Raw genomic sequence first — 25,674 nt, 5'->3', positions numbered from 1 at the left:
TTTTCTAATAACAGATGCTTGAATAATACTGCCTGCAAGAAGTGCGTAATTCACAGAAAACTTCCGTGAATTAGAAAGCTACTAATCAATAGTGCTTCAAAGAAAAAAGGTAGTTGACCGTTCTGTGAATGAGTCTCTCAGTAGACATCCTAGTTCGGACATACTTTTCTAGCTTAATGCAAGCTATGTATCAAAAAAAATTACCTTAACTTCTAAGACTTGACTTAGAAGTTGTATATATTTGAAAATACTGTTGTCTATAGCATGCTACATATTCTGCACAAGCACAGGAAAGCATGTTCCACAGCCCTTAGAGGTTTTTGTTGATGAGGATAAAGTTTGGTAAAGATTGTTTAAAATGTAGGTGCTAGAAGCTTCAGGATTCTTTACTTAAACTGATATGCCATATCTTCATTAAATTTCACATATGATTAATCTCTTAATTATTTTATAGGAGTTTTTCCTCTGATTTTCTTTTTCTTAATTGTTACATAAGTGGGTTTGTGAGAGGGGCTTGGAGAGGCTAATTTGCCTTATGTTTTGGTTCAGGGAGAACGTTTCATGTATTCCATCTCTGAAAGAAGTTTCAAGTCTTCTACTGAAGTAGAGGAGTGATATGTCAAAAATAGTGTTTATTGAAAGAGTAGTGGAGTTGGAGTGAATGGGAGGACTGTATAAGCTAAAAGTTTCAAAGTCAGGTTTTGGCTTTTCTTCTGTTTTAATTAATGACTTACAAAGGAGTTTTATAGTTACTCCAGACCCCTTCCCTGCAAAAACCTAGGTATATGTATCCCAAGTGCTGACATCTCTTTTTTCCCAAGGCATCTGACAGTGACAGATGGATAGGTTTTCTGAACAAAATTGCAGCCTGTTCTTGAGCAACAGTTCTTCCTTGTTAGCATACATAGTTTTCTGTAATGGCTTCACCAATGTATGTCTCTTCTTGAGTTATATTTAAAATACTGCTGCCAGCTGTGAAAGTCTTGTAAACCTTTGTGATTCAGTTACGGGTTATTTTGATTCTTTAAGAAATAATTTAAAATCATGATATTTGTGGTACTTAGTTCTGATATGGTTAGCAGATGGTTGGTATTTATATAGTAGCAGCCTTACTTTGCAAGTTGTTTTACATTTAAATGTAAAACACTATCCCTGCCTCCCAAAAGAAGCAGTATATTATTCCCTTTCTCCTAAAACCAGCAGTGTATATACAGCTGTAAATTTGGTCGTAGCTTTCTGTTAGACAATACAATAACTTGCATATTTTCCCTGAGTGTCAAGAGCAGAATCTATTCTGTGTAATTTAAATGATAAATTGCCACGGCCCGAGGGAAAAAGGGGTAGGGATGCGGCACCACACAAAAGGGTTCAGACGCAGCTGAAAGTCTGGGTGCAATGCCAGTTTATTAAAGGCAAACAGGGACTTATATAGGGTAAGGGTGAGGGGAGGATTCATAACTGGGGTGGAGCCTGGGATTGACAACCAATGGTGAGGCAGGATTGGGAGACGGGAAAGGTGGGTGTAAATTATGGGTATCCAAGGGAAGGGACCAATGGGGACTCACTCTACACTGCGACAACTCTCAGCTAATCAGTGATAGAGGAGCGGGAAAGCAGGGGAGAACAGGGGAGTAAACAACTTTTGGTGGGAAAATCTGAGAGATTGAGGGGAATAACATTGGGGTACATTAAACTTAATATAAAACCAATGATGAACTGGGGAATAACAGTCAGTCCAATAAGATATCAGTCCATTCAAGCTCCATAAACGTCTCTCCATGCTTGAAATCTCTCCCATTCTGATTTTTCGTCCTCCTCAATAAATAGTAAAATATTACCACGGATGTGCAAAATCCATGTCTGTTACCAAACTTTGGATATTATCTATCTATTGTTCAGATGACCACCCGTGTTGATGGACATTCTTGGGCTCTTTCCGCTATTGATGACTTTAAAGTTCAGAAGATTGTAACACCACTAAATAAAGATATTATTCCAATAACTGACTCACCTGTTGTTGTGCAGCAACACATGCTGCCACCTAAGAAGTTTGTTCTGCTTTCAGCTCAGGTGAGTATTATGTTGCTTGATGTAGGTAATCAGAAGAATAAGTATAAAGTTGTTTTAAGGATTGTGTTATGAACATGAGAATGAATAAGGAAGAAGATTGCTACAACCATCTCTACCTGTTTTAAATTTACTCAAAGTTTTTAGGCCAGCTTCTCTTGTACAGCGTATTAAAAGTTGTTGGTCTCCAGAAAACCCATGTAGATACAAATCATTTGGGAAGTTCTTTTAACCGTGGTTATGCTTTGGTTATATGACATTGAAACAGTCGCTGGCTGCCTAGGAAATATAGTTCAAGTAAATATTGTTGGCAATTGAAATTTGAATAAATAATTTCTTATTTGTCATACAAAAAGTCCCAAAAAGGTTAGAGTGGGTTTTAAAAAACAAAACCCACAAAAGTAAAGAAGCTAACGTCTGTACTTTTCTATTCTGGTTACATTTAGCAATATTTTAGACACAATAGGCCATTTAAAAAAGAAAATGTTTAAATATTAATGTCTTGCAACTTCTAGACCAACAAGTTGCATTTGTTTAATAGCAGCTGTTTTGTGAAGGGCATTAACTGAATCCTTTCCAGCAGTTAGGAACTGTTATTGGATGCAGGTAAGGTGATTGAATGTGAAATCTTATCATGCCCTGAAGCCTTCAGGCATTTTTTTTTCCAGGAAGTTCTAAGGGTTTACAAGATACATAAAGCCTTTCTTTTCTGCATATACATGCTGTATGTTTATATTCGTGTTGAGCTAAAATGAGCAAAATAAGAACACTGTGGAGAGTTTATAGCCATTGCAGTATTTTGCCTGCCTTTCCTAGACTCACTAGTCAAACTGGACTTCAGGCACCAGTTATGTTTTGATCCAGTGGAGAAAAACTCAGAAAGCTAAATATAACATCACTGGGAGGCATGTTGGAATGGGCAGAGTAAAGACAGCTTTTTTCTAACTTACTTTGCCTTATTTTTAGGGAAGCTTTATGTTTCATAAACTCAGACCTGTCGACCAGCTGCGGCATCTGCTTGTTAGTAATATAGGTGGAGATGGAGAAGAGATTGAAAGATTTTTCAAGTTGCATCAGGTAAGAAGAGCTTTTGACATGTTATGGAGGATTTGTTATATTTATCTAATTCACTTTCTTTAGCATCTTTTTGTTGTTGCTGTAAACTTTTAGTCAACACTTCATTTACCAATTACAGTAGTAGCTTTTCCTTTTCTATTGTCTACATAAAACTAAATTGCGTAATGAGAAATAACTTCTCATTTTATGGTATCTAAAAATTAAAGTTTCCCTGAAATTCTTATATGTCTTGCATGCAGAAGTATAATGCAATTCTTAGTTTAGAAGAGAAGGTCATCTAAGAGTAGGGGTAGAAGATTTTCTAAAAAAAGTTGAATTCCTACCACTACAAGTTTTTACATTTTACGTTTTGAGGCCAGTAGAAATGTGTATAATTGGTTTGGGTGTTTTTGTTTAAGGCAAACAACAACAAGTTTAGTTACTGAGCGAGTGTAACTTCTATACATTTCTTATCAACTTGATATAAGACACCACACTAACAGTATAGTATGCTCTAGGAGGATCAGGCCTGTGCCACTTGCCTTATTTTGGCCTGTTCTAATGCTGCATATGATAGAGAAGTGTCTGCCTGGGCTACTCGAGCATTCTTCAGGTAAGTTTCAGTTCTGTATATTGTTCTGAATATTATGCTCAGGATCACTACAGCCACTTGTACAGGATTTTTAACCTGCTACTTGAGTGAGCCTAGTTTTACAAGGAGTGTAGATTGTTAAATCTAGTAGAATATCCCTTTGCACTAATTTAGGGCTCATCAACAAAGGAAGCTTTCTGTAATGGTGATTTCTTGTTAGTTCCCCTCTTGGATGTTTGTATTCTATGTGCAGAGGAGACTATTGAAAAGGTTGTTTAGTCTGCTTGAAATGCACTTTACATATATTTTACAGTACCTCAATTGATAGAAGTATAGAGTGTAGTAATTTCTTTAATGAGACCAACTCAGGCAGCTGGAAAAAGACAGGACAAGGTTTTTTAATTTTGTGGGGGTAGGGGTTTGGTCGGGGTTTTTTGTATGGTTTGGTGTTTTATTCTTAACATATTGTAGTTTTTGCTGTTCACCATTGCACTAAGGAAATTGGGTGCTGTTCAGGGCCTGGTGGGTTTTGGTCATACCTGTTGATTTTTTTTTTTTTTTTTTGGTGGTACATGTGTTTTTGTGGGGTGGGCAGATGGTTTCTGTTGGTTCTTTGAGTGGGGGCAGTTCAGTTACTATTTTTCAGGGTTTGGATTTTTGGGGGGATTTTTTGTTGGTTTGGTTCAGGTTTTTTTTCAGTACAATTTAGGTGACGAAGTATGGGCTTCCATTCTGGAGGATGAATTTGTAATCCATGTATCTTAAGTACTGATTATCCTTGATATCATGCAGATGGATGTATTTTCATCTGCTAAATCTCTCTCATCTTTTAGTTTAAAACCGTTTCTTCTTGTCTTGCCACTATTTATCCTTGTAAAAAAATGCTCTGTGTTGTGGGTCTCTTGGGTGTCCTCACAAGGTGTGTAGCCAGGAGTAAAAAAAAAAAAAAGTTTGGGGTGTTTGGTTTGGGGTGTTTTTTGTTGTTGATTCTTTTTGAGTGGGAGGATGATATATTGTGGATGGTAGAAGGGCAAGCATGGGTCTTCTCAGCTATGCCCTTCTTTCTGCTTTCCAGTAGCAACAAACCTTGAACAGATACTAAAGCATAAGCCTGATATTGAGAACTGGTAAATTTCTCTTTAAGGCTATGCTGCAAGTTTTATTCCCAATTTTAAAAGTACCCCAAAATTGCTGTTAAAGGCGTGAGAATTGAATGGGCTGTGTATGACATGTTAGGAATTTTTGGTTTTGCATGTAAACTTTAGGTATGGTGGAGAAGCACAAATGAGATTTCCATCAGCTCTGCCTCCTCCAAGTAATGTTGGACCTATTCTGGGTTCTCCAGTTCCTGCCGGTACGTGGACAGATTTTTCTTCTTTACATATGTGTTTTGTCTTCTCACAAGTACCTGTGTTCTTTTTGTTTGAAATAGACTTTGTTTTTTCACTCACTGGTTAGTTAACGACAGGAGTTTTTTCTGTTTCTCTTGAGAGATTTTCGGGCTTAGCGAGGGGGGTCATGTTATCTCAAACTGTCTCCACATTGCATACAGTCTGTTGGGATACTGTGCAGAAGGTATACATTTGTTGTTGCCAGAATCATTTCAGCAGCCAGAGAACAACTTATCAATAGTGTAGTTCAAACTTTACAAACTGTAGTTGGTTGCTGTGTATCATCCTGCAGTGTCATTGTCATACCGCTTCAGATACTGTTTATGAGAAAGGAGAAATTTTGATCAAGAAGTAAGATAGTTGTTTGGAGTGATTTCTCCCTGTAAATGCTTGTGCTGGTTTAAAGGTAAACCAGCAGGGGAAATGAACTCAACAGAGAGCTTATAAGTCAGAATAACAATTTAATAAAATAATACAATAAGTATGATTATACAGACAAACAATTGGTTTTAACCCACAAAACCCAAATATATAACCCAGCACCCTGGGGCATGAACAGAGTGGTGTTCTTTGGGCCCCCTGAGTCCAAAGGAATAGGAGAGGGGAAAACCTGTTGGTGAGAGTGCTGTTGCAGTCTGGTCAAGAGTGCTGTTGCAGTCTTCCTCTGGATCCCACGAGTGGTTAAAAAGATCCCAAGACTCCAAGATTATATATCCTCCAGTTCAGGCAGGAATGCTCAGTACCTCCCTGGTGGGGCGGGGGGGGGGGGGGGGGGGGGGGGGGTGGGGGTGGGGGGGGGGGGGGTGGATGTTCCTCAATGGGCATGAGGACAAGAGCAACTCCTGTCTCACAGGCCTCTTAGCACCTAGTTTATAGCCTGAGGAGTCAGGCTCTATGTGCAGATGGTGTAAATGGTTCATTGATAACAGTTTCTGGGAAATGGCATGGAAGGCTATAGAATACACAGTTTTGGATTACACCCATCTGATGATGAACTGGTCTCAGCTGTCCTAACTAGGATAATGCTCTAGCTTCAACATTTGGTTTCTGCTTCAGTCTTCAGTCCCTCCGACAAATGAGTAAAGTGCCTATTGTTTCTCCTCAGAACTTTATGCTTATTGGAGTGGAGGCCTTTTTGTATTCTCAAATTCAGTTAAATTTCTATAGTTGCTTTGGAAAGTGTCCCTTAATGTGTGTTTACTCCAGATTTTGAGGGGTTTAAAAAAAAAACAACATAATGATGAATTTGAAACTCTGAATTACTGAATTGAATTAATTATTATTTTTTATCAAGAACTTACTAATGTGAAGATCCTCTACCCTTATCTGACGTGTGGCATTGGTTTTACACAACAGACTTGGGAAATAAACTTGTTTGCCTGAAACACAAAGAAGTTCCATATCAGTACCATTTTTTACATATATCCAAATTCCTAAGTATTGAACAAAGATATGCTGAACTGGGATGAAGTTTTGGAAAAACAGTTGACCATGTTTTTCAGAATTCTTAACTGCTATTTAAACACTAAGAAGAGTGGCTGTTTTTAATGGATCAGTGACATCACTTTCCAAACTTTATGGTGTAGAACGGTAGCAGTGTGGGCAGGAGCTGAGGCAAGGCATAAAAATGCAAAATTAAATCTGAGTTGGAGAGAACAGCAGCTATAGGGAGAACAGGTGCTAGGAGGAAACTGAGAATGAAAGTAAGGTGTAGGGGAAATGACAGGAATCTCTGTAATCAATGAAGGGATTCATTTTACAAGTAAATGTACTTTTCCCAAGTCTAAATGTTTGGATATTTTTTATCATATTCTGTCATATATGCCTCTTTCAAACATAGTATCAAAGTACATGTTTCCATTTTGCTTCAGTAACAGGTCCAGGTGGAAGATGGCACCATTCTTCTGCTACTACTTTCTCGGTTTGCTCAAAGGGTAGAGAATTGTCATGTGAAATTAAGATTCTGATATTGTGGATGTCCCATGTGGTGGGTCAGACAGTGCTGACAGAAATTCATTAAAACACCTCATAATTTTGCATGTGACACTACATTGCAATAACAGTAGCATTCAAAGACCAGGCACCTTTAACTTGGTTCCATCTTTTTCATGCTGTTGAAAGTCTAATCATGCATTTGCTTGCTGCTTTTCTGCAAATTTGTGCTTTGCTTAGCACATATAATGTGCTCTGAGAATGCATTGGCACCATTTTATTTTCTGTGATATTGTGTGTTTCCAAGTTGAGAGAACTGCAGTGAATTAGGCAAGAATTCTTTTATAAAAGCCAAACTTTCAGAGTGCCAGTTTTCTGACCTTTTCTGTGATAGATCACCTTACTTGCTGCTGGTACAAGGACATTTTTGTTCACATATGTTTTGGTTTGATGATAGCACATTCCTCATATTGTGGGGACTTAAGTTAGATATTCAGACTTCAGTTACAGGAGGGTTGGTTTTCACAGCTGGATTTGAGGCTCAACCTTTGTGTAGCAAGTTAACAGTGTTGCTGTAGTGTTTGTCTGTCTGCCCTATGCAAAAATGAAGGATAATAATATCAATGTCTTTCAACTGAGTGCTCAGAAGGTAAAATTGATATTATTTCAAAAGATCTAAATGACTGAAGGCGCGTGCTTTAAGAATATATGCCCATATCAGGAATGGGAGCAGTCAGAAGGTGAGGAAAAACAAAAAGTACATAAACAGTATTACATTCAGTGCACAGAACAGCAGGCATGCAATAAATAACACATAAATACTGGTAAAAAAAGCCAAATAGCTGCTCTTGAAGGAACTGTATCTATTTGGGATTCACTTGTGAAGTGTTGGGTTGATAAGAAATTAGTGCAATTTGATACTTAACTATAAATAAAACTTTGCTGCTTTTGCACAGGTATTTTATGGGTTAGATTTTGGTTTATTTTTTGGATTGTTTTTAGGAAACTCATCTTTATTTCTTTTCCCTTTTTAGGTTCCCCTTTGACTGTTGATAGTCCATATCCTAATCCTAGCTTTTTGACATCTGGACAAGGTAACATATTTTCCTTATCTGGAGAAACAGATTTGTTTGGTTTGGGGATTTTTGGGGTTTTTATTGACATTCAAATGAGTAATATTTACCTATTTTTACCCAAGGTTTCCAACCTCCTACTGTGTCAACTCCCGTATTTCCTGCTGGGAATTCCATGTCTCACCCTGGTGCATCTGTTAGCGGAATGATGGGTCCCGAGATAGTATTTTCTGGAAGACACAACGGCATCTGCATATACTTTGCTCGTATTATAGGGTGAGGATCCTGTCACTCAATTGGTTTCATAGTTTTTCTTTCCAGTAATGCTTATTGGATTTTAAATTCTATTTTAATATCATTTAAATTTGAAATCAGTAAGGTGCATTTTTATATTGCGTTATGAAATACCTGTTGATATAATACATTATCTTTGCAGCCCCTTTAATAATAATACATTCAGTGAATGCCTAGGGCAGGAAGATTGCCTAGACATTGATCCTGCAATCAAATGCATTAGCACAACTCTGAAAACTGCACTTCTTGTTTTTCAAACCTATGAGCTGTATGTTTTAAACTCCTATTAAAGGGTGAAACAGAAATGCAGAAGGACTTACAGGATCAAAATCCTGGCTTTAAGTAATTTCTGTTAAGAATCTCTAAAAAGAACGCTCAAGTCAGAGCAATGAAGCAGGACTAAAGAGGATTCTGCTACCTGGGTGTTGAGTCCTAAACACCTCAAGCAAGAACAGAGTTCTGCATGCTGATTAGGAAAGAAATTTTTTTTACAAGACTTGTTTATTTGCACTATATTTCTGGGGAGTAATATTGGCCTGTAGTTAAAATATTTGAAAGTGTCAAATTTTAAAATTTGGGATTTTGTTAATTATTTATATCTGTACTATTCACACTTTTATAATGGTTACCTTTATGAATATTTAGTTTTCATCCAAATGAAATCCTTATTTTAGACTTTGAAGTAAAAAGCATTACCATTTCTTTCTTAAGAGATTATACATAGAAGACTTGCAAAAATACTTGCTTAAATTACTTGGCTTTAACACAGAGCTGTTTTGTGTTGCAGAAATATTTGGGATGGCAGTATAGTTGTGGAGAGAGTTTTCAAGAGTGGCAATCGAGAAGTTGTTGCAGTATGTAAAAGATTATTCTGTGTTCCTGAGTTTCTTATAGTATTTGTCTTAAGTCCTTTTTAACTTCTGAGGTCCTGTCAGATGTCTTTTTGAGCTATTATTTTGAATGTTAACTTTTTAAGAAACCTAAATAATTTTATCTCTACTATTTCTAGTTGATAATGGCTGGTTTTCTTCATGTTTATTCATGGCTCTTCCTTCATACCCCCATAGGGCTTCTGCATACCCCCTCCAGACAAACGCTAAAAATAAAATACTGTAGTGAGTTAGGATGGTCATTACTGTTATGGAAGTTATATGCAGTTATGGAAAAAATATCCATGATTTTTCTGACTAACACCTTGCTGTTTAACTTTTTGTCCATTATCATAATAACAAAATCTTTTCGGACTGTGGCTGTTAATAGAATCCTGAACTGAGTAATTTCAACACTGCAGATTAACTGCTACATGAGCTTTCCTTCTACCTCCTAAGGTAACTGGGAGACTCTGGAAGACCTTGGCAGTTATGCTATGTCTTAGCAATGCTCAACATTGTTCTAGTTTAGAGTTGGAAATAGTAAAGCGTAGCTGATTTAGTTTTCAGAGGGGTAAAGAAAGTAGCATCTTATACTATATATCTTCAGAGGACTGCTGCCTCTTCACATGTGTGCCCCCTCAATGAATGTGGTATAATGTTGTGTTCTTCTAGTGATCCATTACTATTAAACTATTTATTTGCTGTACCCTCTTATTTGTCTTTTTAGTTGGCGTTAGCTTAAAATTGAAAATTTTTGGAAAAAAATGTGAAAACCCAGCTTTCTGTAAAGAAGTTTGCTTTCTTTTGCAGATCGAAAGCAGTGTTCCATCCCGTGTGCTGGAATGTGTGCTACAAGAGCTAAAAGGTTTACAAGAATTTCTGGATAGAAATTCACAGTTTACTACAGTAGGAGCCCTTGGAAACCCAAGGTAATTATTAATTGTGGTAAATTTACTGGTGGTGTTTAATGTCCAGCTTTTGAAAAACTATACTATGCCTGTGTTCAGTTAAAGTGTTTTTATGGTCTCCCACTTCAACTATTCAGATGCTAAAAATGAGTTGTTAGGTGCATCTTTAGAAGATTCAGTATTTGTATTCTTATTAGCATCTTTTTTGGTTTTGTTTTGGAATTGCAGTTTCAGCACACCAGCCAATCTCCAACAGAGACTCCTGGGTTTTATGCGGCCTGATGGTGGAAGTTCTCAGCAGGTCCAGCAAGAACTTCAAAGGAAATATCATGGTATGTAATTACTTCTGAACAGGAAGTGGGAGGGCATGGTGCTCTTGGGTGTTGTCTTCCTCACTTTTCTTATGAAATCCTCAGAATAAAAAGGCCTTTTTTCCACAGAAATTTTGCATTAAATGATATGCTGGGTTTTTTGCACGCTTACCTGTCTCCTTTTTCTTCTTTCTAATGTGGCCCATGATTCGTAAGATTGTTTTATCTCCTCGCTGTGGTGCTTAATAGCTGCACACCCATTTATACTTTCAGGATAGCAATTGCTAAGCAGTTAGTTTATGAAAAAAGTGAGCACGATGTCCTATTAAAAAGAAATACTGTAATGCAAGTTGCCAAAAGTAAAGTCACTAAAATGTCTACAAAACTTTGTTTAGAAATATGAGGTCTGTCATACAGTCCATTTGAATTCATGTCCTCCTGTAGTGCAACTTTTGCCCAGCACTTGCAGGCAAGTTGGGAAGTGTTGCTGCAGTGTATATGGAATTGAAGATGGTCTGTTTGAGTATAATCCTGGGTTTTCAATAGTGCAAATATAATTTTTTTTTTTAATTCATTATGTAGGATTTGGTAGACATTTAATAATTTTATTTTTCATTTTTATTCTTTACTCATAAACTCTTTTGGCTTGCTAAATGACACTGTATTGTTTCCTCATATATGAACTGTAAGCACTCAAAAGTACAGACATAAATTGTTGCAATTATGTTCCACTCATGTTATAAATATGAATACATTATCCTTTTGTTAATATATCTTATCTGATATAAATGTTACTAGTTTTTGGAGTAGTTGTTGTTTTAAAGATAGTGCAGATAGTGTTGACCACTGCTGTAATTGTAATTGTTCTCTCTAGAACTAAATACAGGTACTCAAATAAAAAGAGAATTTGTATGGAGTTATTTTAATTTATTTTATGTTCATCACACATGCATTTATAATAGCTATTTATGAAAAAATAGCCAAAAATTTAAGACTGATGTATAAATCTAGTGTGTTCACAGGAAAACATACTTCTTTTTTAGAAATTATTCCTTCTGTGTTGTGTGGCTTGAAGTAAATGTTAACAGATGGTTTTTCTTTGGGGAAAGAACATAGGGTTAACAGCCTATCTCCCAAGAGAGCTGGACAGCATTAATCAATAATGGAGAGGGAAAGGAAATTGTTGCTGTAAAACCTCAGAAACTCACACACTAATTTGAATAAGGTAGAACAGTTATTTGCTGACAGTCTTTGCTTTTTCAGCTGAGGCACAGCTAACTGAGAAGACTTCACTTCAAGGCATCCAACAGCTTGTTCGCAAAACCTGCCAGGCATTGGCTTTGTGGAAGTTACTATGTGAGCACCAATTCAGTGTTGCTGTAGGTGAGCTTCAGAAGGTAAGATCTGGATCATATAATTTTAATTTGTTTATACTAATCTCCTGAATTTCCTTTACTACCGAAGTTATTCCCAAAGGACTATTATATTAATTTTAAACCGCATATAGATTTTTATTCAGGTCGCAAGCGTTTAAGAGTGTGACATCTAGTATTGACTTAATCACCCAATTTTATGAAATTGGAGGTGTCACTAAAAATAAATTATGTTTTACTTATGTTGATGGTTAATAATGAGTCTGGTTGTATAAATTACTGTATTTTCACCTTAAGCACATTTCTGGAAAATGTGCTGAAAAGGGTAGACTAATGTTTTCCAGCCAAGTGGAATTCACTCTTTGCCTTAGTCTTGGTGGAAGTTGGAGAGCAATAGGGTAGTAGAGTGTTTGCACTTCTGTATAGGTAGGGTTCCAGAATGTACCACAGAACAGCTGAGGTTGGAAGGAATCACTGGAAATTGTCTACCCCCTCTACAGCGAGGGAGGAGTAATCTAGTTGACCCTCAAAGCAGGGTGAACTAGAGCAGGTTGCCCAGGATTGTGTCCAGTATGGATTTTTATATCTCAAAAGGTGGAAACTCCACAATGTCTTGGGGCAACTTCTTGCAGTGTTGAACCACCTTTAGAGTAAAAAGGATTTATATTCAAGTATAATTTCCTTTGCTTCAGCTTTTGACCATTGTGTAGTGTCCCGTTTACTGAGCAGTACTGAGAAAAGTTTGGCTCTGACTTCTTTACACCTTCACAAAAATATTAGTAAGATGCCACATACTGCCCCTTGAACCTCCAGGCTAAACAATGCCAGTTCTTTCAACCTCTCCTGGTTTGTAAAGAAGCAAACTTGCAGAACTATGGGTGCTACTGCTGTGCACCCTTTGCTAATGTCAAATTTGTGTACTACCCTTGAAAAAGCTATTAATTAGAATACTAGGCATTCTGTCCTAGGACTTCATAGGAAAACAGACTATTTGAGAAGTTGAATTCTTTTTCCATAAAATAATAATTTTAAAATCTCACAGGTGCACAGAAGCTGTTATTCTTCGCACTGTTGCATTGGGGAGCTTTATCCAGCTTTTATCTTGTGTTGGACAAGGAGTTAACTAACTGTGTAACAATTTTCCTCTGGCTTCAGTAGATTTAGAGGTTTTGTAATGTTATTATGCTGTTAGCGATCATCTATAGATGCTACATAGACACTACTAGCAACTCTACATGAGCAAATATTTCTATTAAATTAAAAACTAATAACCTTCAAATAATTTATTTTTAAAAGCATAAAGAGTGCAGACCTTGAATTTTTCAAAATCCTCCTTTTATTGCATCTGTCATTTTTTTAATCTATGACAATAAAATGGTTTTCATTCTTAAAACCTACGACGTACTCATTTTGTAGGGTGTGCATTCTGACAGCGCCCTATGAAGTAAGGGGAACTACTAGTTCCATTCTTATTTGGAGAGATCTGAAACAGAGGTTACACATAGTGAAGATGGCAGAGGAAGTCTGCTAAGAGGAGTCCTTTGGCATCCAGGGATCTAGTGCTTTCATTATTCTTTCCATTTTGCTATATAATGTGTGTTTTAAATAATATATTTCTGTGGTGTGCACTTCAGTCATTGGAGTTCTGTATGTTTTTAATTACTGGAAACAATTAATTTCGCTGCTGTAACAACAGAAAAAGTAAAAGATTTGGTAAATTGATGATATTTTTGTCTATCTTCAGGAACTTCAGGAACAGCTAAAGATTACTGCTTTTAAAGACTTGGTGATTAGAGACAGAGAGTTGACTGGAGCACTCATTGCTTCTCTCATAAACTGTTACATCAGAGATAATGCTGCTGTGGATGGCATCATTGCCCATTTGCAAGATATCTGTCCTCTTCTTTATAGCACTGATGATGCTGTGTGTTCCAAGGTAAGTGCACTTCCAGATTTTACAGCACCAAAACACAACTTCAGAACATGTTCACACGAGGTAAGTTGGACAGCTTGTAAGTCATTATGCTCAAGTAGTTTCAGAAGCACAAAAAACAATGAAGGCGAGAAGTCATGGGCATATTTGTGTCTTTCACTTGATTGATGCTGAACATTACATGAAAATTATTTGAAGCATTTGCAGTTATTTGTAATGTTCATACGATCTCTACTTTTAATCTGATGTATATCTGTCTTCTTATGTTGATAAAATGTTTTCTTATTTCAGGTTTTCCTCAGCATAGGGTCTTGGGTTTTGTCTGTTGCATAGTGGAATTTGTAAGAGATAATTGTGTTTAGTGTAATGGAATTTGGTCTTTGAAGGTTTTCGAATAAATTTGGAATAAGGAACCGGTGAGAGGAGAATGGGGAACCCCTTGGTTAAGTCTTCAGCCCTTCTCTCTACTGCTGTTGTAGTCTTTCTGCTGGAAACTTAGTGACCAGAGAGTGCTTTTAGAGGATGATGTTTCTACTGTTTCAGCTTTGAAGTTTGGAATAATAACTCATTGACAATATCCATTTGGATATATGTCCAATATTCATGATGTCCCCTTGTGAATAATTTCCATTTTCCCATGATTTGTCTCTAGGCAAATGAACTTCTTCAGCGCTCTCGACAGGCTCAGAGCAAAATGGAAAAAGAGAAGATGCTAAGAGAGTCACTGAAAGAGTACCAGAAGATCAGCAATCAAGTAGACCTTGCTAATGTTTGTGCACAATATAGGCAGGGTAAGAGCCAGTTACTGATCATGTTCTGTCAAATAGTTTCTGTAGTGTCCTTTCATGCTATCTTCTTTTCTGTTTGTTTTGTTTACCAACTTTCAACTCCTTTTACCATAAACAGTTAGTTAATAACCCTTAGAATTAAACTGTACCAGCCTGTTCTTTTAAAACCTTTCTAGAGTTCACCAACCAACCAAAAAACCCATTTCTATATTAAAATATTCCCATGAACTTATTTAATATTACAGTGTCCATTTGTTTCATATATGTGGTTATAATATTTTTAGGAAAATTCTTGGGCTATATGTGGTTTCAGGTAAGGTTTTATACCAAATAAGCTGTTGGAAAGGTGGTTCTGAACCCTGTTCAGTGCAGTAGAAGCTAGTAATTTAAAACCATGACAAACAGTTATATCTATATTTAAGATTTAAGCCTCTGTACAGTGTTACACATTGTGCAGGACATTCTGATATAACTTCATATCCAAGTTCAAACTTACATGTAAGTCACACAGCTTGGGTACAGCTGTAAACCTCTATATGATACAGAATAGAGTGAATAGTGTTTATTTTTTCTTACTTGCTAAATCAGAAGTGGTTGATGTCACCATTTTGTTGTAGATTTACTACAATATTGAACAGTGATATTTGTTTTGATTTTTTCCTAGTGCGTTTCTATGAGGGAGTAGTAGAACTCTGTCTTACGGCTGCTGAGAAGAAAGATCCCCAGGGTCTGGGCCTTCATTTCTATAAAAATGAAGAACCAGAAGAGGATGTTGTTGGACTCCAGGCTTTCCAAGAGAGGCAAGTTTTCAGGATAATTTCTTATCATTATATGGGGTGCTTTATTTCAAGTGACTGGAAAAGTAACTCTTTTAGGGAAGTTGTGTAGGGTAATAAGAAGACAAGCATTTTATGGTAAGGGACACAATAGAAATGTTTTTATCCAGTATGTTCCCCTTGATTGTTATTAATGTGGCACCAACTTAATAAGGAACAACACCTAAAATGCAGAAAACATTGTGATCTGAACATTATAGAAATACTTGTTAGCAATATAAATGAGAATAAACTAGATTGTGACAACTATCTTAAAATGATCTATGACATTTTTCAATTTTAGTAACTGTCTACAAAGTCATACAATAACAACACTTGAGAATAATCTTTCATAGGTAGTTGCAATGAAAATTATGAGACTTTTCTTTTGCTCTGTTTACAGATTGAACAGCTACAAGTGTATCACTGACACCCTTCAAGAGTTAGTGAATCAGAGTAAAGCTGCTCCTCAGTCTCCCAGTGTACCCAAAAAGCCGGGTCCTCCAGTGCTGTCATCTGACCCCAACATGCTAAGCAATGAAGAAGCAGGGCACCATGTAAGAAACTCACAAAAAAGTCATGGCTGCACTCCAGAAAATAGTGTGATTTGAAGGGGTATAGAATTTATCGTTCTAATAAAATTATGGATTTGTTCAAAGTGAAGATTTGCCATGAATTGGCTTCTATATCTAGACAATCTTAGAAATGATGACACACAAATAACATGTACCGAAGTATTGTTGCATAGGAATTCAGTGCTTAATGTAATGTAACCACATGTGCAATAACAGTTTTGGCCTTTCTCTCCCTTAGTTCGAACAAATGCTAAAGTTGGCTCAGCGTTCAACAGATGAACTCTTCAGTATTGCACTTTACAACTGGTTGATACAAGCTGACTTGGCGGACAAACTGTTACAGGTGAGCTCATCTACAGACAGCGAGCTAGAAGAGTTAATTGTAACGATGTGAGTGCTTTAAAGAAACAAGGAAGAGCAAGAGTATAAATGTTCTCTTTATGATTTCTGCAGGTTACTGCCCCCTTCTTGGAACCTTACCTGGTGCGGATGACCAAGATTGACCAAAACAAAGTTCGCTATATGGATTTACTGTGGAGATACTTTGAGAAGAACAGGAATTTTAGTAATGCTGCCAGAGTCTTGGCTAAGTTGGCTGACCTGCATAGGTATGGATTATGTGTGATCTATTGCATATACTGAGGTAACTAGGTAAAAATCAAACAAACTAAAATCAAGACCTTATGTGTAGGTATCTTAAGAAAAGGTCAAGGACAAGAAAATGCCAATACCCAAGGAGGTTTTCCGAAAAAAATGTAATAGAATATATTAGCTTTGAATCCAGACAGTTATTGCAAAGAAATTGTAATGTTTATTTTATGTATTATACATGAGTTTGCAATGTATTTCGTGTTGTTAAGTACGGTATATTAAGTGATCATTTCTTACACAGATTTTTATAATGCAATAGTTTAACTGGAGCAATGAATTAAGAAATACATTAGAACTGAGCCTGCAACAAAGGTGGGGTTACATGGATGGATCATATCCTGCACAATTTAGTAAAATCAGGAAAAGCCACATGCTAATTCCCAAGGTCAAGTTAAAATGTAACTAATCCTCAAATAATTATGTAAAGTACCCATCCTGTTTGAAATATTTGTTTTGCAGCACAGAAATTTCTCTTCAGCAGCGTCTTGAATACATTGCACGTGCCATTTTGAGTGCCAAAAGTTCCACGGCCATATCCTCTATAGCTGCAGATGGTGAATTCCTACATGAACTAGAAGAGAAAATGGAAGTAAGAAAAAAAATTAAGCTACACCATAAATGCATTATTTCACTTTGTCTCATTGGCACATGACATTTTTATTACCAGTTCTGATTTCTGTGCTGTCTTCCTGATATGTCAAAGTTATGCAGTTGATAGATAATAATGTTGATATGATAATAGATTTAATGGCGTAAGGCAGTAACATTTCTGCATTTAAATAAGTTAAAGTTTATTCTGGGTGTATTCTTAAACTCTGATTAAATTCCTTCAGACTTGAAATACTGTATTTTCCATTTTAAACAAGGTTGCAGGGATCCAGCTTCAAATACAAGAAACATTACAGCGTCAGTATTCCCATCATTCTTCAGTACAAGACGCAATCTCCCAACTTGATGCTGAGCTGATGGATATAACCAAGGTGATTGAAATTTCCCTGAGTTAAAATTCAGTTTATAAAATTTTGGGGGGAAAAAGTGTTTTGCAAAGACTGATCCTATGCTGACTAGGAAAAGTCATAGACAGTTTAGCATTCCTGGTTTCAGAATGTCTGTTACCCTACACTGTCGTTTTCTGTACTTTGATAGTTTTTCAGTCTTCAGTACCTTGGTTTCTTTTACATGTTCATCTTCTTTATTAAGTCTCTTTGCTTGTTGGTAAAATTGTTGAAAATTTAACAGTTTGAATTTTAACTTCATATAAAATTTGGGATTGTGTTTAAGAAGTGAAACTAAATGTAGCAAAAAAAATTAATGATTGACAACAATTACTTAAGTTGCACTTCAGCTAATCGAATGTCTACCACACAAGGAACAGCTGACTTTTAGCATTTCTTTTTTAACCTAACTGAAATATAAAGCCCGGTAATTTTTCTTTCAGCTTTATGGAGAATTTGCTGACCCTTTTAAGCTCTCGGAGTGCAAGCTTGCAATTATACATTGTGCAGGTCATTCTGACCCTATATTGGTGCAGACTCTCTGGCAAGAAATCATTGAAAAAGGTATGTCTTAGTGGACTAGGAGTGGTACAAACTAGAACTATAGGAAAGTGGTACAGTTATAGCTTTTAAAACTGAGTATGCTGCTGCTGTTATGCTGTCGAAGTGAGATGCATCTTTTTTGGACTATTCTGTAATATATTTCTTTAGTGTAGTTAACTAGTAATTAATTAACATTATTACCTTTGGGTTTTGTGCCTAAAGGACAGAAAAGTGATATTTTTACATGTGTTCGAGTATGTTGTGCATATAAGGCTTGAATAATCACATTGCAGATAACATTTCAAAAGTTGTTTCATCCCATGATGCCATTGTATGTGAACTTCAGAATATGTGTGAAATTCTATCTGAAGATTTCACTGTTAAGAAATTGTAATAAAAATGTTAAGTGTAAATTAAATGTTAAAATGTAAATAAATTTATAATGACGAAAATTTAAAAAAACTCAGAGAATTCTGCATGCATAATGTTGACAGGAGTGGAAGTGTACGGTTTCTGTCCATTTATAGAGGAACAGAGTAGTGGGCACAGCTCTGCAAGCTTGGCCACTCAGCTGTGACGATCTTTTACCATGAGTTAGTAATTCACTTTCTCTTCCTGTTTGGTTGTTTTGTGTTTTTTTTTTCCCTTGGATTTTGGGCTTGAGTTTGCCATTGTGCAAACAACATCAACAGGGTTTTGAAGGAAAAGCTATGTGGTAGTGAGTTTGTTGTGGGGTTTGGGGATGTGTTTTTGTTTGGTAGTGTTTTAAGTAGATTTGCATGGAACTTCAATGAAATGTAAACATCTGTGAATATACACTTGAAAAAGTTGTATTTTCACTTCCATGTGCTGATTTTGTATTGACAATAGTATTTTCTGAAGTTCTCTCTGTTTTCTTTCCACTTTCAGAATTGAGCGATAGTGTGGCTCTGAGCCCTGCTGACAGAATGCAAGCACTTTGTCTGAAGTTGACACTGCTTGGAAAGATATATGCTGGCACACCTCGTTACTTTCCTCTAGGCAAGTTGTTTGACCTGCATACTGAATAAGCATACATGTTACGTGAATAGGTTTCGGCTTTCTTTTTAGCCTTTTAACAAAGTTTTAAACTAAGAAATTTCTGTCTGTTTTAATCCTAAAAGAAACAGGAAGTAAATGAAGTTTAGATGGCAGTAGCATTTTATATGGCTGTGCAGATCCCATTTTAGAAAGTAGTAAAGTTTGTTTCTATCAAAGTGCGACATAAAAGTGTGTATTTATATATAAAACTAGGTTTTAGGCAACCACGTTTATCTGCTATCTCTTGAAATATCTGCTGCTGTCTGAAGGGGCAAATTCTGAAAACAGAATTCAGGAAATTTCTGGATCCTTTTTGGAGTTTCTGCTTTTGAGATCCTCACACGTTTTGACAACTTGGTATTATATAAAAACCTGGCAAATGTATTGTTCAGCACTCAATCTTCTTTTATAATACTAAACTACTGTGCAACAACATTCAGTATGAATATTTAGTGCTAAATAATACACTGTTAATTGTTATTGATACTAAAACCTGATAAAAGCTCTAGTAGTGTTGCTGGCTGTTCTAGCAAATGTAATGGTAGTATGTGTTTTGTGCTGAAAAAAAAATTAATGAATTTTTTCTTGACAGCATAGTTGCGTGGCAAAACTGTAACAAAATCCTTGGTGTGAGTAATCCCTGCCATGCCTCGCTGATAGCCTAATACCATCTTTGCAGGTAGTTAAGTTTTGTGTAGACTGAGGGAACCTGTTCCGTGTGCTTTACAGGAGAAAGGTACCAACTGTGTGGAAGAAAGAAAAATTACTTTTAAATGCCTTTCTCTGAAAGACTCCCATTAACAAGTTGCAGTCTAAATATTCCCTTTCTTTTTGCGCTCCAGATTTTTTAGTGCAGTTTCTAGAACAACAGGTCTGCTCTTTGAACTGGGATGTAGGTTTTGTAACATACACCATGCAAGAAATTGGAGTGCCATTGCAAAGGCTGCTTGAAGTATATGACCAACTGTTTAAAGCACGGGTAAGGAAAGTAGCACAAAAGAGAAATTCTGTTTTCAGCTGCTATCAAGGTCTGTCTTTAGTGGGAAACATAAAGTAATGTAAGGTGGAATATAGTCAAATATCATGTTCATAGTTTTGCTTTCTTTACTTAAAGACTGTTAAAGCTGCATTTTCGCCTCCCTGTTTGCTTTATTCATTTCAATCCTAGAGCATGAGGAAATTTTTTAGTTCTTTTACTCCACCTAGAGCAGATTTAGGATGCAATAGAATTCTTACATTGCAGAAGGAGTAGCATCTATTGAACATATTAATTTTGTTTTCTAATAATGATTAAAATTTGCTGTATTACTGCAGCTTGTCTGATCCATTGATGTAATAAAGAAAGAGAATTGATTGGCTTCTTTTTACCCAGATTCCTAGGAATTCAGAACTTTTTATAATCTATTATGTTATGGACTGTTTAGTAATGGAAAACTGAGTTAAATTCATGTATGTTTTAGTGCTTAAAATATTACTTTAATATAGATATAATGTAGATTAAGATAAATAATTACCACAGCTGGCACTTTGTGTACACGTCACACACTTTTTTTTTTCTTGTGTCCTTACTATTTTTGTCCTTAATATTTTGGATTTTTTTTTTTAGGACCCTTATTGGAATAGAATGAAAAAGCCTTTACACCTCTTAGAATGTATTCATGTATTACTATCAGGATATGTACAGGATCCAAGCAGAGTAGCTATGAGGTAAGAAGGGCAACTATATCCTAATAAAAAGTGGAAGATATAAAATACTCTAAAATACTACATTTCAACAATTCCCAAAGCTTTTCTTCTTTTCTTTTGGGTGAATTTAGTATTTTATTCCTAGCAGTGATTACTGTCACTGGCACTCTTCATTCAAAACCATTTGTTAGAAACTTTTAGGGTTCTCCATATAAACTGCTACAACAAAGTTAATTTTCTTCACTTCACTGAAGATCCATGAGGAATTGAGAGGATTATTTTGTAAATTTTTGGCAACATACTTCAAGGAGTATTATGGAAAAATTTGAGGCAATGTTGGAAAAGTGGGAGGAGAATTAGAAAAGGGCGTTCTGTGACTAAAAAATGAACTTTTTCATGTTGAAATTCTAGAAGCTCTGAGTTATTCTGGAAAAGAGAAGACTCAACACTGGGGTAGATCTTTCCAAATTGTTTTTAAGAGATTGATGATGAAGCAGTCTCCAAGACTAAAATTCAGCTTAGTTCACACCAGGCAAAAATGTGGGTGTAATGTTAAAAAAAGTTTCCAGTGAAAAAATAGCTAAGTACTTGAATAAGTTGCCTATATATCATCTCTAGCTTTGACAATTCTTGTTTGAATAGGCGAACTTCAATTTGAGCTTTAGTCAGAGCTATCTTGTCTCAAAAATAATGAGCAGAACTAGGCAAAGTCTTTATAAATGTTCTAAACATAAATGTTTCTTATTCTTTTGAAAATATACATGTAAATATCCCCTGTCCACATACAGTTTACCTCTATCTTTTCTCACTTGATCAGTCTTCTATGATTTGCCAATTTAAATATACTAATTTATTAGAATACCTAAACTGAGATTTGATTCTAATTTATTTAAATTGCTATCTAAATTAATAACTAATACATTGACTGTATTCATATCTAAAGTAGTATCTAAATATTAAATATTTTGTATTGCTAATAACTGTATCATGTTTTATAGTTTATATTTAATATCCAATAAGAAGTAATGGTTCATTTATTTTCCCATTATACTATAGTCACAAGCATTAAATTTCAAAAATAATTTTTTCTAATAAATAGTTGAAAACTAAAAGTAGCTGACAGATGTCTTCTTGATGTGTTATTCCATTGAAACTGAAAGAATGCTCACTTTCTATTTCAAGTTAATTCTAATATACAGGATCAAAAAGGAGCTTGTTATTATTCTGTGTTTTCTTAACAGGCGGAGATTCACAAATGTTTGCTTGGATGCTGTCAGTTGCTACCTGGTTGAACTTCAGTCTATGAGCCCGACACTAATGGTTCAGACAACTGTTGGGAATTTTAAATCTCTACAGGCCAAGTTAGAACGACTTCCCTGATTGACTAGTGCAGTAACAGAATCGTTAGTGCAGGTGATGTAAACTGCACTGAATCTCTGAAAGAACAAATCCTCAGAAAAAAATCCTGAGGAAGTTGTTTCTCCTGCTGCAGTTTTCTATTATGTATTCATGCTATTCTAAAGGTATCTACAAATTGTAGAATGTAAATGTGACAAATGGAGTTTCTTTTACTACTACCATTTTTTTAACAAGAGAAAGCTTTTTTTTAATGTTGAAATAAAATTCATTGTTTGATCTTTGCCTTGGGGATAAGAATATTTAGAAAATGTTTTTATTTTACTTAAAGTAATGAGGAAAATCAGGATGCAAAATCTACTTGATAGCTGTTTTAGAATTATCAAAACAAGAAATGGCAACTGCAGAATGATGATAAAAGTGTATGTAAATGAGTCAGGTTGTAAATGTGGTCATACAGAGGAGTAATGATGCAGTCGTAACTACACTAACAAAGATAATCATTATTTCATAACTGTCACTTTAAATACAGCCTGCCTCTCTAAATAGAATGTTTGGGATGAAGCTGCAGAAATTGGCAATCTAATTTGTATTGTTAGTGAAAGAACTTTTAATATTGTTCATCAAATTATTTTCCCTATTCCATTCTAATAAAATGTTGTATCTGTTAAAATCAAATAAAGAAGTCACGAAATGACTTCTGTCTACTTTCCTTACATGCACACAAACACCAAATTGTGTATATTCCTAGACTCCCCTCCCTTGACCTGCTGACCATGCTCCCTTGGATGCAGCCCAGGACATGTTTGGCTTTCTGGGCTGTTAGCGCACATGGCTAGGTCATGTCCAGCCTCTCATCTACCACCACCCGCAAGTCCTTCTCTCCAGGGCTCTCAATCTGTTCATCCCTTAGCCTGTGCTTATACTGGGGGTTGCTCTGACCCGGGTGCAGCACCTTGCACTCGGCCTTGTTAAACCTTATGAGATTCTCATGGTCCAGTTCTCAAGGTTGTCCAGGCCCTTCTTGATGGCATCCCATCCTTCAGATGTGTCAACAGCACCACTCACCTCAAGATTTGCTGAGGGAGCACTCAATCCCTTTGTCCTTGTCATTGCTAAAGTACTAAATAACGCTGGTCCCAACACAGACCTGTGAGGGTTGTCACTTCTCACTGGTGTCCTTTGGGACTCTGAGCCATTGACCACTACCCTCTGGGTGCAACATCCAACCATTTCTTACCCATCTCACAGTCCACCCATCAAATCCATCTTTCCAATTTAGAGAGAAGGCTGCTGTGGGGGACCATGTCAAAGGCTTTACAGAAGTCCAGATAAATGACATCTGTAGGCCTTTCCTTGTCTGCTGATGCAGTCGCTCCATCACAAAAGGTCACTGGGTTGGTGAAGCCATGCTGGCTTTTCTGAATCACCTCCCTGTTCTCCATGTGCCTTAGCATAGCTTCTGGGAGGATCTTTTCTGTGATTATCCCAGGTACAGAGGTGAGGCTGACAGGTCAGTAGTTCCCAGAATCATCCTTTCTACGCTTTTTAAAGATGGGAACAATGTTTCCCTTTTTCCAGTGCCTGGGACTTCACCTGATGACCATGACCTTTCAAATATCATGAAGAGCAGCTTGGGAACTACAGCCCATTTCCTCAGGACTCTGTGATGCACCTCATGGGTTCACATACCTGTAGAAGCCCTTTCTAATATTCTTTGCATCCTTTGACAATGTTCAGTTCCAGCTTCTCCTTGGCCTTCCTCACCTCATTCCTACACAGCTGTACTTCATCTCTATACTTTTCCTAGGTGCCCTGTCCTAGTTTCCAATGATTGTGCATTTGCTTCATTGCCTTTAGTCTTAGCACCAGTTCCCTACTCATTCCCCCTGCCATGCTGATTTCTTGCCCAACTTCTTGCTTTTGGGGACTCCTAGCTCTTGTACCTTATGAAAGACAAAAAATCCATTAGCAGAGGATGGTTTTAATCCATTGACCACTGTGTTATGGGCTCAGCACACTTCCACTGCTCCACTCTGTTCCTCCTAGTGCCTCTAGAGGACATGGGACCCCCACCAAAGGGCCTTGAGTCCTGAAGAGAGGAATGAAAAGTGCTAGAGAATGTGGGCATCAATCCCTCTGCTCCTCACATGATAAAGGAGTGCTCTACAGAGCCTTTTCTACAAGATCTAATTACTCTACTTTACTTAGAGTACATTTCTTTCACTCTGACCTAACAGATACATTCTGATGATTTTAAGCCAAAGAATACACTCAGGGAAGTAATATATAAATTAAAATGCATTTTTTTTTTTACCTCTTTAGATCAAAATAAATGTGAAATATTACTATTAGCTTTTTCCTTTGGCAGTGTTAAAATCTCCTTACAAAGTATTTACATAGAGGAAATCCTGTGTGTCCTGGGAAAAAGATTTGCATCTTTCCATGTAAAATATACTATCTTTAGAGATTAGAAGTTACTTTCTGCTAATAGCTTTGTTTCACAACAAGGGATATGGATTTACACTGGTCAAGTTAGTGCAGTTCACTTCATACAAATGATGTCCACAGTCTTACCTGATGTATTTGACTAAATTTTAATATTTATATGAAAGTATGTTGTTATTCTGTAATATATGTAAGCAGATTTCTATTCTCAGATCTGGAGAACTAACTGAAGAGTTGGGAACAGTCACAAGTCACAGATTGGAGGTTCAACTTCTGGGTTTTTTTTCTCTAGTTCATATAATAAGGATGCCTCTGGCAACATTACAAGTTTACCAAAGTAAGAGTATTTTAAAGTGTATCACAAGTGACCTCTGATATTTTTCACGACAGGAGGTAATTGCAGTGTAGACGTTACCTGTTGTTTTCATAACACTTGCTCAGCTTTCAGATGAAGAAGGGGTAAGTTCTGTTTCCCATTTTAAATCTGGAGGGATGTGAAAAACTAAGATCAGAGGAGACGGGTGGGTTAATGTGGTAGATTAAATAAATAGTGACAATTACAGGGAAGTAACTGAATGTGAACCAGTTGTCATTAACATTATGAACAAATGTATCATTACTTTTATTGGACTGTTTTCCTTCTGTGTCAGTGTTACTAATTCTCAGTCAAGACTGTGATTAAGGAAAGGAAGCGGAAGGTAGAAACGAGGCAGTTTGAAAGAATAGCTGTTCTAAGGGACTCAAGCACATTTCTTCAAAGTGATGAAACAAAGTGACTGCTCACAGAACTTGTATTTCATGTTGTCACGGTTTAACCTCAGCTGGCAAGTAAGTATCAGCCACTTTCTCACTCCCACACCCCCCAGTCTTTTTAGGATGCGTTGAAGGGACCTTAGAGGTCAAATAGTTCAACCCCCCTGCCACGGGCAGGGACATCTTCAACTAGACCAGCTTTC

At 36.5% G+C, this 25,674-nt stretch overlaps 1 protein-coding gene across 2 annotated transcripts in view; it reads left to right on the top strand.

Annotated features, from left to right (window-relative positions):
- The window catches only part of NUP155 (nucleoporin 155), a 30,598-nt gene extending 7,631 nt beyond the window's left edge, over nt 1–22,967 (top strand). Inside the window, exons 13-36 of one of the 2 annotated variants that reach the window (XM_051772295.1) lie at nt 1,900–2,070; nt 3,034–3,144; nt 3,642–3,736; nt 4,981–5,069; nt 6,978–7,040; nt 8,073–8,132; nt 8,237–8,387; nt 9,193–9,259; nt 10,088–10,206; nt 10,414–10,517; nt 11,760–11,893; nt 13,614–13,805; nt 14,455–14,593; nt 15,255–15,390; nt 15,809–15,962; nt 16,219–16,323; nt 16,434–16,588; nt 17,091–17,220; nt 17,498–17,611; nt 18,070–18,190; nt 19,079–19,189; nt 20,071–20,207; nt 20,835–20,935; nt 22,156–22,967. In XM_051772295.1, the coding sequence (XP_051628255.1) occupies nt 1,900–2,070; nt 3,034–3,144; nt 3,642–3,736; nt 4,981–5,069; nt 6,978–7,040; nt 8,073–8,132; nt 8,237–8,387; nt 9,193–9,259; nt 10,088–10,206; nt 10,414–10,517; nt 11,760–11,893; nt 13,614–13,805; nt 14,455–14,593; nt 15,255–15,390; nt 15,809–15,962; nt 16,219–16,323; nt 16,434–16,588; nt 17,091–17,220; nt 17,498–17,611; nt 18,070–18,190; nt 19,079–19,189; nt 20,071–20,207; nt 20,835–20,935; nt 22,156–22,294 (2,898 nt within the window). In that variant the 3' untranslated portion in view covers nt 22,295–22,967. The remainder of the gene's footprint in view (nt 1–1,899; nt 2,071–3,033; nt 3,145–3,641; nt 3,737–4,980; nt 5,070–6,977; nt 7,041–8,072; nt 8,133–8,236; nt 8,388–9,192; nt 9,260–10,087; nt 10,207–10,413; nt 10,518–11,759; nt 11,894–13,613; nt 13,806–14,454; nt 14,594–15,254; nt 15,391–15,808; nt 15,963–16,218; nt 16,324–16,433; nt 16,589–17,090; nt 17,221–17,497; nt 17,612–18,069; nt 18,191–19,078; nt 19,190–20,070; nt 20,208–20,834; nt 20,936–22,155) is intronic. The other variant, XM_051772296.1, reaches the window with a different exon arrangement.
- Nucleotides 22,968–25,674: the final 2,707 nt, after the last annotated feature.

Source organism: Manacus candei, unplaced genomic scaffold, assembly GCF_025592945.1.
Source record: "Manacus candei isolate 608988 ecotype Guabito, Panama unplaced genomic scaffold, ASM2559294v1 h1tg000152l, whole genome shotgun sequence".
In the NCBI taxonomy this organism is placed as follows: Eukaryota; Metazoa; Chordata; class Aves; order Passeriformes; family Pipridae; genus Manacus; species Manacus candei.
The sequence above is the reverse complement of the archived record's forward strand: the minus strand, read 5'-3'. Positions and strand labels throughout refer to the sequence as shown.